Here is a 15,198-nt window from a genome sequence, read left to right on the forward strand (position 1 = left end):
TCCAATAAACAAATGGACTGAGTTTTTCAAACCACAGTATGCCCGCAACCCGGTGCACGCTTCTGTTCAACCTCCTCCATCTATTTTTTTCAAAAATCAAATATTTGATGAGAACGAAGTAAGTAAAGCACTGGATGGTATAGCAGGGGGAAAAGCGCCAGGCATGGATGGCATCCCGGCCGACGTATTTGTATCGGACCGGAATGCCTGGTGTTCATATTTTAAAATGCTGGCAAATGCTGTGGCAATGGGGGGGGAAGTGCCCCACTCATGGAAGGGAGCAGAAATCATCCCCATATTTAAAAAAGGAGATAAAACACTAGCCCAAAACTATAGACCAATTAGTCTCATAGACACAGCGCAAAAACTGATGGGCCGCCTAGTCCAGAACAAGTTACAACAATGGATTGACGACAAAAATATACTATCCCCATATCAGGCAGGGTTTCGTCCTCTGACTAGTAGTGTTGACCAAGTTCTCTATTTTATAACCATCTACTGGAGAAATGTCACACTTAAAAAGGGTTCGTTGTACGCTGTCTTTGTAGACCTAAAAGCAGCCTTCGACCTAGTCCCCAGAGAAAAATTGTGGCAGACCCTGGCTGATGTAGGTCTAAGCCAGGAATTCATCACCCTCCTTGTCCGCCTCCACGATAATAATTTTGCCAAAATTAGATGGGGCAAGCAAGGAGAAGCCACAGATCCCTTCCCAGTAGAACGAGGAGTCAGGCAAGGCTGTGTCTTAGCTCCAACACTATTTTCAATTTACATTAACGGAATTGTTGACCATTTAATGAAATCCCCAAGTGACGCCCCGATCATAGCAGGTCGCCACGTCCCAGTCCTAATGTTCGCGGACGATACGCTCTTACTTTCACGCACTCCGAGCGGTCTCCAAAAAGTGGTTGATGCCTTTGGGGAATTTTGTGATAGTAGAGGACTTGAATTGAATACCACTAAAACCAAATTCATGTGCCTAAACTATCAGTCCTCTTTCAAAGGAGTAATCAAATATAAAGGTACCCCCTTAGAGAAAGTGGACGCCTTCACCTATTTAGGCATCACCCTGCAAGGAAACATGAGGTGGAAATCGCATATTGATAATACTTTATTAAAGTTTAACCAGCTTGCTGGTGCAGTAGCACTGAAACATCGTAAATCACTAACAAAGCCGGTTAAATGTGCACTTGAGATATACAATATGAAAGTATTAGGCGCCTGCTTATACGGCTCTGAACTGTGGGGGTTTTCAAATTTGAGAGAGCTGGGACGTGCAGAAAACAGGTTTCTACGAGGGCTTGTCACGGTTCCACAAAGCACACCCATGCTTCCTCTGAAATTGGACCTTGAGTTTGACCGTTTCCATTGTATCGAATGGCTAAAGGAACTTCAGGGGCTTCTTGTATCGTTAAAATTGGAACATTTATGGGGAAACCATGATGTGGCTAGCTTTCCTTCGAAAGCAAAATTGAAAGAACTGTATTGGGAAATGGTGTACGTAGTAACGTTCTGTAAAGGTTCCCAATCAGCATTGACAACTCGCTTTTGGGACATTAAAATGTATCCGTCCTGTGAAACATATTGGGATATTATAGAACGTCCATACGATAGGAAATTGTATTTCCAATTCCGTATTGGAACCTTACCAGTAAATGCATTTAAAAAACATTGGTCTCCCATGTGGGATGATCATTGCTATTTTTGTAAGGACCAAACTGAACATATTTCCCATCTGTTGTTTTGTTGTCCACTATATGTTACCCCTAGACGTAAATGGCTGAAGCCAGTGTGCCAAAATATCGGCACACGTAGTCAATCGATAGCCTTGAGAATACTTGAAACGGATTGTTCTACACCCTTTGTAGTTGCCGCAGCTAAATTTCTTGCCTGGGCATGGTCAATACGTACACGCACTTTAAAGTCAAATGTAAATAAGTCATGAAATAGTATTGCTCTATCAAATCATTCTATTGCATTGTATGAATTGTTCTTTTTATACAGAAATTAATTGAATTTTTTTATAGTACTTATCATGTATAATATTCGGCTGTCAAAATGTTTAATATGTGTTTTAAAATAATTATTTTTAAATGTAGTATTTATTGTATTAGGGTTAGGAAGGATGCTTTTATGACAATTGTCGAATAAAGCTTTGAAATTGAAAAAAATTGAGTGCACTGTATTGCCTAGTGGTAGCCCGGCCTCGCCCCAAACCCTTAAAACCCAAACTGCGATTTGTGGACTTAGCTTTCCTACTGGCGATCAGGAAGATTACAATGCAGTGGAAGTCCCCGAGAGTGCCCAGGGTGGAGACATGGAGGGCAGACGTGGTGAAATGGGGTAGGGCAGAATGTGTTGCCCTTAGAAAGGAGGAAGAAGGTGGGAGGCGAAAAATCCAATGGCACTGTAAGAAATGGGGTTACCCAAATCTCCAAGGGGGTAGCATGGAACCAAGCGGGCAGGCCAAACTTCGGAGGACATGTGAAGCACTCACGCAGTACCCACAGACAACACACCAGGCACACCACAGAAGAGGCAGGACACAAGTTTGAGTTGGAAAAAAATAAGTAGTTTAGTAGTGTTTCCAACCTGCAAGGCAAAAATGCATCAACAGTGGTATCAGAACACGGCGCCGACTGGCACCAGAGCCAAGTGTATCAAGGGGGGATTATTTACATGGGACGTAAGGGCTGGTCTGTAAGTCCAAAGCTGAAAATGAAGAAGAATGTTTACATTGTTATTGAATAAACGTGGGGTCACAATGGCGGGGCCAACTCAGGCTCTCATCCTTGGTAGTTTAACGCCAACCCACCCCTGTAAAAGAAAACTTCAGGGCATCACCGTAAATCCCAACCAACAGGAACACCTGTCATAAATAATCAGTGGGATATAACCAGGGGCCTGGAATGACACGTCAGGCCAACCTATAGACCAACATTAGGTAGAACACCCAGTACTAACATCAGGTAGGGGCCATACTTCTGGACCAGGAACACCTGTAATAAAACAGCAAGGCTTCCTCTACCATAAACTAGGGGTATCAAACATCAGGCGGAGCAGGCCTAAATCAAGGGAAAATCAGGCAACAGGTAAAAATGTGTATTAGATTAGGCATATCACCTGGCTCTGCGTATCAAGCCTTAGCATGAGCAGGTAACATTCAGCAGGCACCCATTGGCACCCCTATACTTCTAGGCTCCCTTAGACATTTCCTTCCTCAGGCTTCCTTAATAACTGGGGACCTCAGGGCAACCCATACAGTAGGAACCCATATTTGCAATGAGGGCGAATGAGGCTCTCTACCCCAAAATATTCAATAAGGGCAACCAGCTCGCTCCCGAGTTGCCTGGTAGGACAGGTAGGTACAGGCGTTTTAGGTGCCCTCTGCCAGACGGGGCGCCTAATAAGGTAACACAGTCCCCGGGGCAGGCACCGGCAATGTACCCCGTTGCCCTCTCTGTCCCCCACACAGTTACACGTAGGCCCCACTCACCGGGCTCCCCTCAATGGCTCCTGCGGGGCTCGGACCGGTTCTGCAGGCGTCCTCTGGGGTCTCCTCTGCAGTGGGGGCCAGGCACCGACAATGTGCCTCGAGGCCCCTGCCGCTCAGCACTCGAGTCGCGCAAGGCCTCACTCGGCCGAGGCCACACAACCGGGGCTCCCTCTTCAACCCGGGAACCCCGCGGGACACCTCTGGCTGGCTTCGGGGCTCCCCCGGGCCCCTCCTCTCTCTCGGGAACCCGGGGCTCCCTACAACAGGACGCAGGGCTCCTTTCCAGGGGAGGGGGCAGGCACCGGCAATGTACCTCGAGGCCCCCCCTTTCCCGCGGCGTCACTCGGGCCTCTCCTCTCAACAGCCAGCCTCCTTCTTCTTCCCGGGGTCCTGGGACTTCACGGCAGCCTCCGCGAGGCTGCAAGCACAAACGGGGCTCCCTCTTCACCACGGGAGCCCCGCAACACCACAGCTCCACCGGAGCTTCTTCCGGCCTCTTCTCTGGGCACAGACCGGCGGGGTGGACTCCCGCTCCGGTCACTTCTCTCGGGGCTCCCTCCAAACCACGGGGGCCGCACACCGGCGCTTCACCCGGGTCCCTCCCCTTCCACACGGGGACCCGGGGTTCGAGTCGGCTCTCCTTCGCTGGCTGCCCGGCCGGCAGCCAATCCCTGCGCGGCCTTTCTGGGTCACGGTCGCGCAGGCCAATCAGTGCGCGGCGGGGGCGGGCCGATGACGCGGCCGGGCCCCCGTCATGTGATGGTGGAACCTGACGGCCTCAGGGCCTAGCGTGGCCCTCACTGCACTTCGGCGGCCCTCTCCTGGTACCGTGGGTCGCCGCAACGATGCTCCTTACAGCGGGGGCTCCCCACGACAGTGCCGGGCCGTGGCGGTGTTTTTTCGGTGATAACCCAAAGGCGCAAGGCAGCGCCAACACTCCTCGGGCTGCGGCGGTGAGGACGGCCGCAATAAGGGGTAGGCTCCCTTCTGTTTAATTATTTCTTTAGCGGCAAGCGCGCCAGAACGAGGGTAGGCTCCTCCAACGCTGTGCGCTAGACACAGTTCCCTCAGGCCACACGGCGCTATTCACAGCGCACTGCTCCTCCCTTAGCCCACAGCTCTCAGGGCCAACAGCACTCCGGGGGCCACACCAGCCCCAGCGCTTCTCTCCCCACAGCGCTTGGCAGGCAGTCCAGGGGCGGTTAACTGAGGCAGGTCAGCAGGACACAGTTCCTCAGGGGCACAATCCTCCCCGGGCAGCTCCTCCCAATCCAGCGCTTCCACAGGGGCCACAACGTCCCAAGGGGGGCAGACAGTCCCAGTACAGATCCTCAGGGGCCCTTCCTCACCTCCTGGGTGCTCCTTTCACGCTGTGCTGGCATAATTCACAGTCCCTTAATAGTGACAGGGACCTGGGTGGGCCCTCATAATTCAGCGGCCCAGGGGACATCAGAGTAGGGGTTTTTTAGGGGTACAGGGCCCAGCTCACAGGCCCATGTGGCGGTAGCACCTTGCAGCAGGTCCCCTCTCTTTCTTGTCCCAGCTCTGACTGACTCTCTGGTGGCACTTCCCCCTTACTTATACACTCCTCCCAGGCAGTGCCAGTACCTTCTAGAATGTTGGCAAAGCTGGCCTAAACAGGCTCAAGGGGAGGGGGTGAGCACCCTGGGTTCCAGGCTTTCCCTCCAAAAGCTAGGGGTAGCTGGGTAATATTATCTAGACCACTGACCTATGGCAGTCCAGTGGCAAAACCCATGGCCATGGCATCCATTTTAAACATAGGACATTTCAGTCAGGTGCATTTTTAAAATGGGGAAATTTACAAGTGCTCACACCATTACATAGCATTACAATTTTAACAAGGTGTCTCACACCACTCATGGCCTATACAGGTTTAATCCCATGGGGGAGACATCCTAAACAAGGGGGTCAAAAGCGAATTTCTTTGGGGGAAAAGGCCAAGTCCAACAGGCACTAGATTGGGAAGTTATGCTACTAGAAGTAGATAGTATAGATCGACCCATGCCCCGGACAACCGAGCACACCGAGACCCTGAGGGAATAATACCGTATATTTTGGACACTGAGGCGGGACGGAGGTGGCCACACAGTGCTTATTATACATGATCCTGGCAGATAGTGGTCAACGCTGGGGAGCTGAGACAGAACTGTTAGGAGGAAATGTACACCTGAGTTGGCTGGGTGTGGGAGGGATAGTTGGGGTGGGAGAGGGTGGGTGTAAGGAAATGTTCTGGTATTAATGGGGACCTCTAATACTATGCACAAATTTGTATGGAAAAGCCCTGGAGGACGAGTCTCCACCCTTTATTGTGGGACTGGGAGTAAATTGAAAAACGTGATGTATTATATGTCTGCTGATAATACTGTATACATATGTGGAGAATATACATTAACGAATAAAGTTTTTCGGAAAAAAAACAAAAAAACAACACAGGTCTTTGTTACTGCTATCCCTTCGTTAGTCAGAGCCCATGAAAGGTTTATCACAGAGATGTGACTTCATTGTTACTTTTTTCACACAGCTGATGTCCAGGTACGCCATCTCCGGTGGCCAGCTTCCTCCATCATCATCCTTTTTGTACAGTCAGTCTCCATTCATCTATTTCCAGCCCTGCAGAACGTCCTGGTCTTAAGTTAGTGCACTTGACCTTTCAACATATTTAAAAGTTGTCCTAGTCAATAAAATGTCTATGTTCAGGGAGGTGGTCCCTCCCTACCATAATCCATACAAACTGGTGATGATGCTTCAGTTGGCTAGATGATAATGCAATGTGCTGCTCTACTTCATCTGCACTGGTAACTCCTTGCCATGCTAGGCTGCCCTTAGCAAGAAAGGGACTTGTAGCTTCTCAATGTTTTATTTTACTTTCTTCGCCAAATCGCCGCTCCACCTTCTGCACCTTCTGCCTATTTACCCCTTCACAGAGTTTAATCAATTGCCATGATCAATTTCTGTGGACTTTTGCTGTTGCACAGTCATGAGTAGGTGGTTGTCTAAGGCTTTCTTTTTCCGATTGTGATCTGTGACTTTGGAATGTTCTAACTTCAACATAAGCTGTAATGTTGAGCTTTTACATTCCAAATGCTAATAAAATGTAATTGTAAAAAAATATGATAATGCTTTGCATAAAACCCTTTGAACTGGTGTTTTTCCTTTTTACTAGCCTTGTGATATTACTCTCAGCTATATATTTTATTTCTTAAGGTTACCAAAGAGTGTGGATCACTTGGAGAGGGAAGTCCTATTCTTGCAGAGTAAAATTAGTGAGGTCCTTGGAGGAAGTGGCTATAACTCTGACAGGCTGAGCACACCGTATATACCACAACTGACAGGTAACGCAATACACTTTGGAATGCCAAATAACTACTGAGTCAGGCATTGTACGCCCAATACCCATGTAATGGCATGTGATGATGATTTTTTTTTATAGGGCAGAAATACTTTCAAACACATGGAGTCTGTGATAAGCCTGAGAAAATGTTGACAAACGATCAAGGGCATTATAAAAAGCAGAACCCTTGTTCTTGGCAACACTGACCTTTTGGTTGAGTTTGACAAGAAATAAATCCTACACCCATAAACAAAAGGTTATTTTGTGGCAGAGATGGTGCAAATCTTAGGAAGGTAGTGAGATCCAGAAGGGAGATGTTTTACTTCTCCAGTTGTATGGGAACTTTTCCAAGAGCTAATGATGGATGATCAGAATAAACTTGACAATGGAATTCTGGAAATATTATAGTCTGTCTTTAGTGCAGGTCAACGTAGTGGACAGCACACCACTTCCCGCCCTCCCCACCCTGACAGTTCGAAACTATTATCTTTAGATGATGTTATGTGACATTGCCTTAGTAATTTCTAGCAATTTAACACACTAATGATACACTTACTGATACCCAAATATGTTATATCTGATAGAAACTACTAGCCGCAGAGTCCTTAATGTAGAATTACCCCCAGGCGTGAGATTGGACCCGGAAAACTTTCTTGCCCAGCATCTGAGCGCGTCGGAGGGGGCTGGGTTATGGGCGGGGGGGGGTGGAGTTGGGTGTGTGCGGTACCACGCGACTCTGCCCCGACGTCCTCCGTGGGCGTGACGTCAGCAAGGTCACATAAGCCCCATCCCGGCGCGCTGACGTCAGTTTTCTTCTTTTACGCGTGCAACTCGGATCCGGATCGTGTTCCTGGACTGTTTCAGTCCTTTTTTTCCCGCTTTTGAGCGTTTTTCCTGGAAACAGTGTGCAAATGCCTTCGGGCTTCAAGACGTGCTCGTCTTGCGCGCGCCAGATGTCGGCGACGGATCCTCACCCCATCTGCATGTGGTGTTTGCAGGAGCACCACAACTCCACAGACTGTGAGGCGTTTCAGCAAATGAAACCAAATTTTCCTGCAGGAGCGCCAGATGAAACTCCTTTCGGCACGCATGTCCAGGTCAGTTGCGTCGCTGCGTTCGTCCCCCGGGTGCGGCTTCAAGAACCGCCGCCTCCACCTCCGACATCGTCCTTCTTCCATGCCGCAAGAGCGTCGCTCACCTGTTGGTAAGTGTCGCAGTTTGTCCCCGAGGGCTGGTCCTCGCCTGTTAGGGTGTGGGTTCTCCGCGGGTGCTGTGGCCCTGCGCATCGCCACCCTATCCACTGTTTCCCAGCGCGGGCGACTAGTGCCCGGATGGAGGCCTATGCGGTGGCCTTGCAGACCTTTTTGGCTTCTCCTCCTGGGACGTCTGCGGATCCCTTACCGTGTGCAGGGACTTCTGCGGCGTCGCCGGCTCCGGTGCCGACAGGTTCGGCTCTAGGTTCGGAGGATGTGGTGCCGTCGAGGTGCTGCCCTTCGGGGTTCCCTCCTTGGGACCACGGCGCCTCTGCCTCACCGCAAACCCCCGTGGGGGTCCCTGTGGTGTTGCAGGAGGTTGCTAGGGCTCGGGCGTGTCCTCGAGGCCACATCGGTCCTCTGGGCAGGCGGCGGCCTTGTCCGAGGCCGCCGCCTCAGGGGCAGGCTGGGGGTCGGGCGTGTCCCCGGGCCCCCCTCGTCCCTCCACGCAGGCGGCTGCCTCGTCGGAGGTCCAAGCAACCCCTTTTCAGCACCGTTCCTTAGCCGCCCTGGCTCCGATCCAGCCTCGGTCTCCTGCGCTCTGCGTTGTGGCGGAGCTTGTTCTGGCGTCTCCTTTGACGCAGGTCGACGTTGACCTGCCGTCGGTCGTGGACTCTACGGCGCCGGGACAGCGTCTGGTCGTTAATTTGTCTTTGGACGCCCCCTCTTCTCCAGAGGTTCGGCGGTTGATGGTTCCTTCATCTCCGGAGACGGGTCGCCACGTCGTGGCTTTTTCCCTGGCATCGTCTAAGGACGGCTCTTCGCTGTTGCCGCAGCCGCAGTCTTCGCCGGAGGCACCTCAGGCTCCCCATTCCTCGGTCCCCTTCCCGCTTTCTGGACTTGGCCTTTCCTTCCTCCGGTTGGACTGGGGTACGGCCGCCTTAGCTTGCAGCCGTCGCCCACGGAGGAACTGCTTTCCCCACCGCGGGGCCCTGCAGAGGCGGGTGCTACCTTCTCTCGGGCTGTTTCCACGGCTGCAGGAATCATGCGCATGGCGATCCAGCTGCTCGTTTCCCCACGGATCATCTTCTGGAGGTCCTCCATCAGGGTTCTTGGGGTTGGGAGCTGCTTCTTCTCTTCGAGTCTTCGCTCCACACTTCCCTTTTGGGGGCTTGGGGACGACCCGCCACGGGGGACCCGTTGCCCCAACAACTTCTGCACCGCATGATCTTGCCTGTTATTCCCTCCATCCCTCTACCAGGGGCCCTCTTTTACAGACTGCCTTTCCCTCCCTGCCATCGGTGTTATCACCCCCGTCACTGGAGGCCCGCTGGTTGGATTCCTCGGGGTGCAATATCTTCGCCTCCACCAGTGCGGCTTTGTGGGCCCTTAACACACTTTGTGTATTGGCTAGGACCACTTCTTGTTTGTGGGATTCGGCGGAGTCCCTATTGCTTCTCAGGAGGGTGCCTGTGTTGATCTGCTGCACCATGTGTTGGATGGCCGGGAGCTGGCGGCATATATTCTTCGGTCCGCTCTGAACATTTCGGAGGTGCTTAGTCGTACCATGGCTTCACCATGGCTTCTTCAGTGGCCCTTCGTCGACATGCCTGGCTACGGGATAGTGTGTTCCCGGAGAACATTAGGGAACGCCTGGTGGACCTTCTCTTTGATGGCACTCTTTTGTTCCACGCCCCTGCGGACTCTGCCATTCAGAGGTTTCTTGCGGGGCTTTGTCCTCCTCATCCTCCTTCTCCCCCTCGGTGACCTGTAAGTCGGTCTGGTTTTTGGGAGGTGTTCTCCCGTTGTTTTCTGGGGCCTTGTAGCGAGTATCCCCGGTTGTGTGTTCTGTGTGGTTGATGTCCCTTCAGGTCCTTTTGTTATGACTTTGGTGTTGTTGGCCCGGCTCTTTTTTGATTGTGGTTTTGGCTGTTGGTAAACCGTGTTGGCCCTGAGATTAGGCCTTCTGTGTATTCTTGTTGACCGATTGGCAAGCTGTCTGCGGTTCCTCCGCAGGTCTTTCTGTTTGTCCTCTGCTGCGGAATCTTTTTCCTAAGAGGGTTCCCATGTTCTTGGGACGTAACATGCCCTATGTGGGGTAATGGTAGCTATTATATAGTGCTTTCGTGCTGGGAAGGTGTGGTTGACATTCGGGCCTCTGCTCTCCGTGGCATCACGGTATGTCGCTGGTGCCACCCTCTTGCTGATGGTTTTGGACTGGATTGCGTTGCGCCCCGGTCTGTCTTTCTCCTGGATCGCTGTGTCGCTAGCCTGGTCTGGCCTGCTGTCTGTGGCCTTGCGTTGTAGCTCTGCCTGGATCCACTTAATTCGTGGGTCCGTATGTGCCGGCCCCTCCGTTGGGCCGTGTCCCGGCCCTTCTTGGCCTTCCCTGGCCTCTACCTTCTGCTGGCTCTGGCTGGTCCTGGGTGCACCGTTCCGTGGTGTTGTCTGTTGCTGGCTGTGCATGCCGGTGCAGGCCTGTTGTTCTTCTACACCATTGTGCCTTTCTCTTCCGTCTGCACTTGTAGCGGTGCAGCCGTCACTGTCTTGTCCGCTGCTTGAGGCTGGGGTGTATTTGGCTTTTCTTCAAGTGGGCCTTGCCTCCGGTTCTACCTCTCCTCCTAGGGGCTGAGTTGGTCCTTGTGTTCCTTGTCTGTGTGTGTGTGTGTGTTCTTATATAGCGCTCGACTTACCCTAGGGCATCTCGGCGCTTGCATTGGGAACCCGTCCTGGCTTTTCCCTGTGAGATAACCGTACTGGGCATCCCCAAGGTGAAAGCCAGGCATCCCGCTGCGGGGGGGGGGGGGGGGCGTTGTGGAGATTAAGCAAGCTTATTGCCCAGAGCTGCATAGTGTGAACTCGTGCTTAGATTGGGCACCGAAGCGAGAATTATCGAGTCCGTGGACAATTGGGCTCAAGACCCTGCCGCGTCGGGAATTGAACCCAGGTCCCGGGTCTGACCTCTGCTTCAGGGTATGCCTCCTCTAACCAGTGAGCCACACTTCTCGGCGCTTTCTGTCCCTGCTCTGTGTTGGGCAGTTCTCCCTAGGTGGGGCCTAGGATATCCTGGCCTTTCCCTTCTTGTCCCTGTCGCATGTCCCCTCCTCGGGCCCTATGTCTCTGCTGGTTGGAAGGCTCTCTCGCAGGCCCTCCTCCCTTTTGGGTATGGCTAGGTTATCTATTCTATGTTAAGGAATCTGCGGCTAGTAGTCTCTATCAGATGTACTGGTAGAGACAATTCTAGCCACGGATTTCCTTCACGACCCACCCTTCTGTGAGGACCCTCTGCTTGGGTGTCCTTTTCGTTTTGTTCCGGTCAGGCATCGCACCAGCTGGTTTCTCTCCAGCGTGGGGGCCTACTTTTGCTCTTCCCTCTGTTGTTAGAGTTTCTGATCTCCACCTGGTCTTCTTCGTTGGGGATTCTTTTACCTGTCCTTGGCCTCCTGTTTTTTTCAGATGGCACTGTAGCCTGCGAATGGATTACCTGTCCTTGACCTCCTCCTCCTTTCAGGAGGTATGGCCATCCTTGGCAGTGTAGTCAGGATGGATTACTGTTGCTCCTCTGTTCCGGGCTTGTGGCCCTTCCCCTTGTGGTTGTAGTTGCAGACTCTTTCTCTCTCTTCTGTCACAGTGCTTTCACATGCTTGTGCCTCCAGAATGGCTTTCTCTTTGGCTTGCGGGGTGGTTCCATGGAGTGGTGCTTGCACTTTTCTTGCTAGGGCTTCGCTGCTCTGGCCTTCTAGTGCTTTACTGCTGCCTTGTGATTTCCCCTTGGCTTGCACAAGTTGTTCCTCAGGGTGGTGCTCTGCTCCTTTTCTGCTCTGGCCTGCTGTTGTCGCCTTCTGGTGCCTTGGTGCCACCTGGTGGTGTTTCTCACCTTTTGTTTCTCTCTCTGGTTTTTTCGCACACTGTTCCCATGCTCTCCTCGGTTTTGTTATGATGGCTCCGCGTTGTGGCGCGGAAAAGTTCTCCGAAGCAAACTGACATCAATGTGCCGGGTGGGACTTACGTGACCTCGCTGATGTCACACCCGCAGAGGACGTCGGGGCGGATTTGCGTGGTACCACCCCCCGGCGAGCAGAGATGCTGGGCAAGAACGTTTTCCAGGTCCAGTCTCACGCCTGGGGATAATTCAACGTTAAGGAATCTACAGCTAGAATCATCTGTAACAGATACATAGTTACCAAAGGTAAATACCTTGTATAACACACCTAAAGCATGTTGTAACATAATTAGCTACAAAATACTGAGCAGTCATAAATTGTTTTTTTCTGCCAACCAAGAGAATAATTCCGTGACTGGCTTTGTGGGAAGTATTGTGCACACAAATGAGTGCTGCCATTTATTTGTATGTGTTTGTTCTGATCTGTAGCTTATGTAGCACAAAAACTGTCTCACACACCTTGTAAGGGAGTACCTTGCCAAATCTGTGGCAGACTCTGCAAAGCCCTCTCTATACTAGGCAAGAGCATGTTGGGTGGTGTACCCTTCAGGTCACTGCTGTCCCTGCAATACCCTATTCATACGGGCAGAAGGAAACCCTAAACAAAGAATGATGCTTTTCGAAGAAAGAACGCACAGGGGGAACTAATTTGATTCTCTGTCAGCTCAGCTGGAATTCACAGGCTTGTGAATAATCATGCCTTGCTGCAGTTCGCTCGACAGCAGGAATCCAGTGTCTTTTTCTAGGCAATTCTATGTGTTGATGGTCAATCTAGTCTCTTTTCTGCCACAGTGTGCTCTAAAAGGGAAAGCACACTCCTCACCCAGATTATTTCAGACAGGGGCTTTTTGCAGCTGGCTGCTCTAAGAATTGCATGTCCACCTTTTTGGAGAATGATTGCAGCTTCTCGCTGAATATTCTCTCAGCTAACCATATGCCTCACTTAGATATTTTTGCAGGATTTCTCAGAAGTGATCACTTCCAGCAACTCAACACAAGATATAAGTTGATACCATAATTAATAGTACCTCTCACAAAGTATCATATCAATAATCCGAGCCCATGACCCTTAACAGCCACCAATCACAAACTGATATTTTACTTTATATTGCAGACTTCTTACCAGTTAGATACATTTACCAATCACTATGAACACAGAAACTAAACTTTCACAATACCTGAGCACTGTAACAAATCAACATGACATGTTGAGAAGGGAAATGTCCTAAAGACTTGTTACTCCAGTATTGGAACTTTCATAGATTCCCATAGCTTGTATCATTCCCCTTAGGTGGAATGGGAGCCTTGGTAAAAAAAAGAAAAAAAAAAATATATATAAATGTATATATATATATATATATATATACATATACATAGGTAGATAAACCATAAGAGGTACAAAAGAAGAAAAAATTAGGCCTAGGCCTCATATTATTTTGTAGATTATAGACCTCCTTATGTAAAAAGACCCAAATAGAGCACCAACCAATCTGATCAGCCTCACCCTCTGGAACCTTCCAGAGAGAGCTCAGAGCCTCAGAATTTCTACCGCACGTTGGTGATAGGGAGTCTCCTTAGAGCTTTGCTCTAGTTCTCTTCTTGAGGTACTTTTTCTACTAATCTTGACAGGATTTGTTTGTGAAATCTTTTAGATGGCTGACAAGGAAAAGAAAAGCCTTTTCAGGCCTTGTGTCACTTGTTCTAAAAAACGACTTTTTGCTGAGGATAAGCACAAAGACTATATAAACTGCTTATATCCAGACCATAGGGTGGTGGATTGTAAGATCTGCAGGACCTTTTCTACGAAGACCCTGCGTGACCGTGAGGGGTGTCTATCAACTTGGCTGCAGAAGATAAAGATGAGAGATGGTGTAATTTCAAGTGATGATGAGGATGCTTCTTCATCTATTTCCTCACGACTGTCACAGAAGAGGGGTAGGTAATCTGCGGCAGTTTCTTCTGAAACCCCCTCTAAGGCTGTGCATGGGATCTCTGACAGGTCTGGCAAGCCTGGGCCCGTCGAATCTCCTCAAGCAAGTGAAAAGGAAAGGGAGGGGCCGGTACCTCGGGTACCAAAGACAAGAAAAGAGGGAGATGGCTCGGCTGGGCCATCCCATCAGGCTGAAGTCTCCAAGCCTTTCAAGAAACCAGCTGTTGAGGCTTCTTCAGTTGGCAAGGCTAAGGTGTCTAAGACATCGTCGACGACAGCTTCCACATCGTCGTCGAGTGTACCGTCGACGACTTCATCTCCTTTGCCGTCGACGAAGAATTGTCCGTCGACGAAGGTAGTATCGTCGACGACAACGAGGATGTCACTGTCGACGAAGACATCGTCGTCGACAACATAGTCGACGAGACCAGCGTCGACGACGACAACGTCGACTACGACGACCACGACAACGACGTCGACGAGGACAACCCCGTCAACGGTTGTGTCGACGGCGGCAATTCTACCGTCAACTATCTCGACGACGGAATCGTCGACGTTTGTGAAGGTACAGATCTCCAGGAAAAGGCGAATTACTCCGGATATGACTTTGCCGAGTAAGGTAACTCCATTGCCTCCCGCCCTATTGTTGGATGAGGAAGAGTACTCTGAAGAGGACGATGGTGTCTTTGGAGATGCTTATAGTCCATCCCAATTGCAAGTCAAATATCATGACTCTGAGTCAGACAATGAATATTATTACGGACAGCAGCAACAACAACAAGACTGTGTTCCATACCAGGCACAAGATCGCCGCAGCTTTCCAAGGAAGCTCAGCTACTGTGGGAATGGGCAATTTCACAGAACATCACGCTCGTGGCGGAACATCTCCCGGGTGTGTGCAACACAAAAGCGGATACACTAAGCCGCCTAAAAGCGATTTCTCACGAGTGGGAATTGGACGATTCCGTGGTCAAGGAGATCTTTGCTCGCTGGGGTACTCCAGCGATCGATCTGTTCGCCACTCCGGAAAACAAAAAATGCTGGTTTTATGCAAGCAGGGAACACCATCGGGGCTCGCTGGGGAATGCGATTTTGATGTCTTGGTCCGGCGCATTTGTTTACGCCTTTCCTCAGTTTCCCCTGATCCCTCGGGTCCGCAGGAAGCTGAAGATGGACCGATGCAAGATGGCTCTGGTGGCTCCCGCCTGGACTCGCCAGTTTTGGTTCACGGAACTCCTCCTTCTGTCGCAGGACCATCCCATCCTTCTACGGTCCAGCCAATTTCTT

The 15,198-nt window shown here is 50.7% G+C and overlaps 1 protein-coding gene across 3 annotated transcripts in view; it reads left to right on the forward strand.

The window, feature by feature from the left end:
* EFR3B (EFR3 homolog B) overlaps positions 1–15,198 on the forward strand; it is a 1,036,998-nt gene that overhangs the window by 948,315 nt on the left and 73,485 nt on the right. For all 3 annotated transcript variants that reach the window (XM_086928032.1, XM_086928030.1, XM_086928031.1), the window contains exon 18: positions 6,719–6,846. In XM_086928032.1, coding sequence (XP_086784158.1) covers positions 6,719–6,846 — 128 coding nt within the window. The remainder of the gene's footprint in view (positions 1–6,718; positions 6,847–15,198) is intronic.

This window comes from Lissotriton vulgaris, chromosome 6, assembly GCF_964263255.1.
Source record: "Lissotriton vulgaris chromosome 6, aLisVul1.2, whole genome shotgun sequence".
NCBI classification, from domain to species: domain Eukaryota; kingdom Metazoa; phylum Chordata; class Amphibia; order Caudata; family Salamandridae; genus Lissotriton; species Lissotriton vulgaris.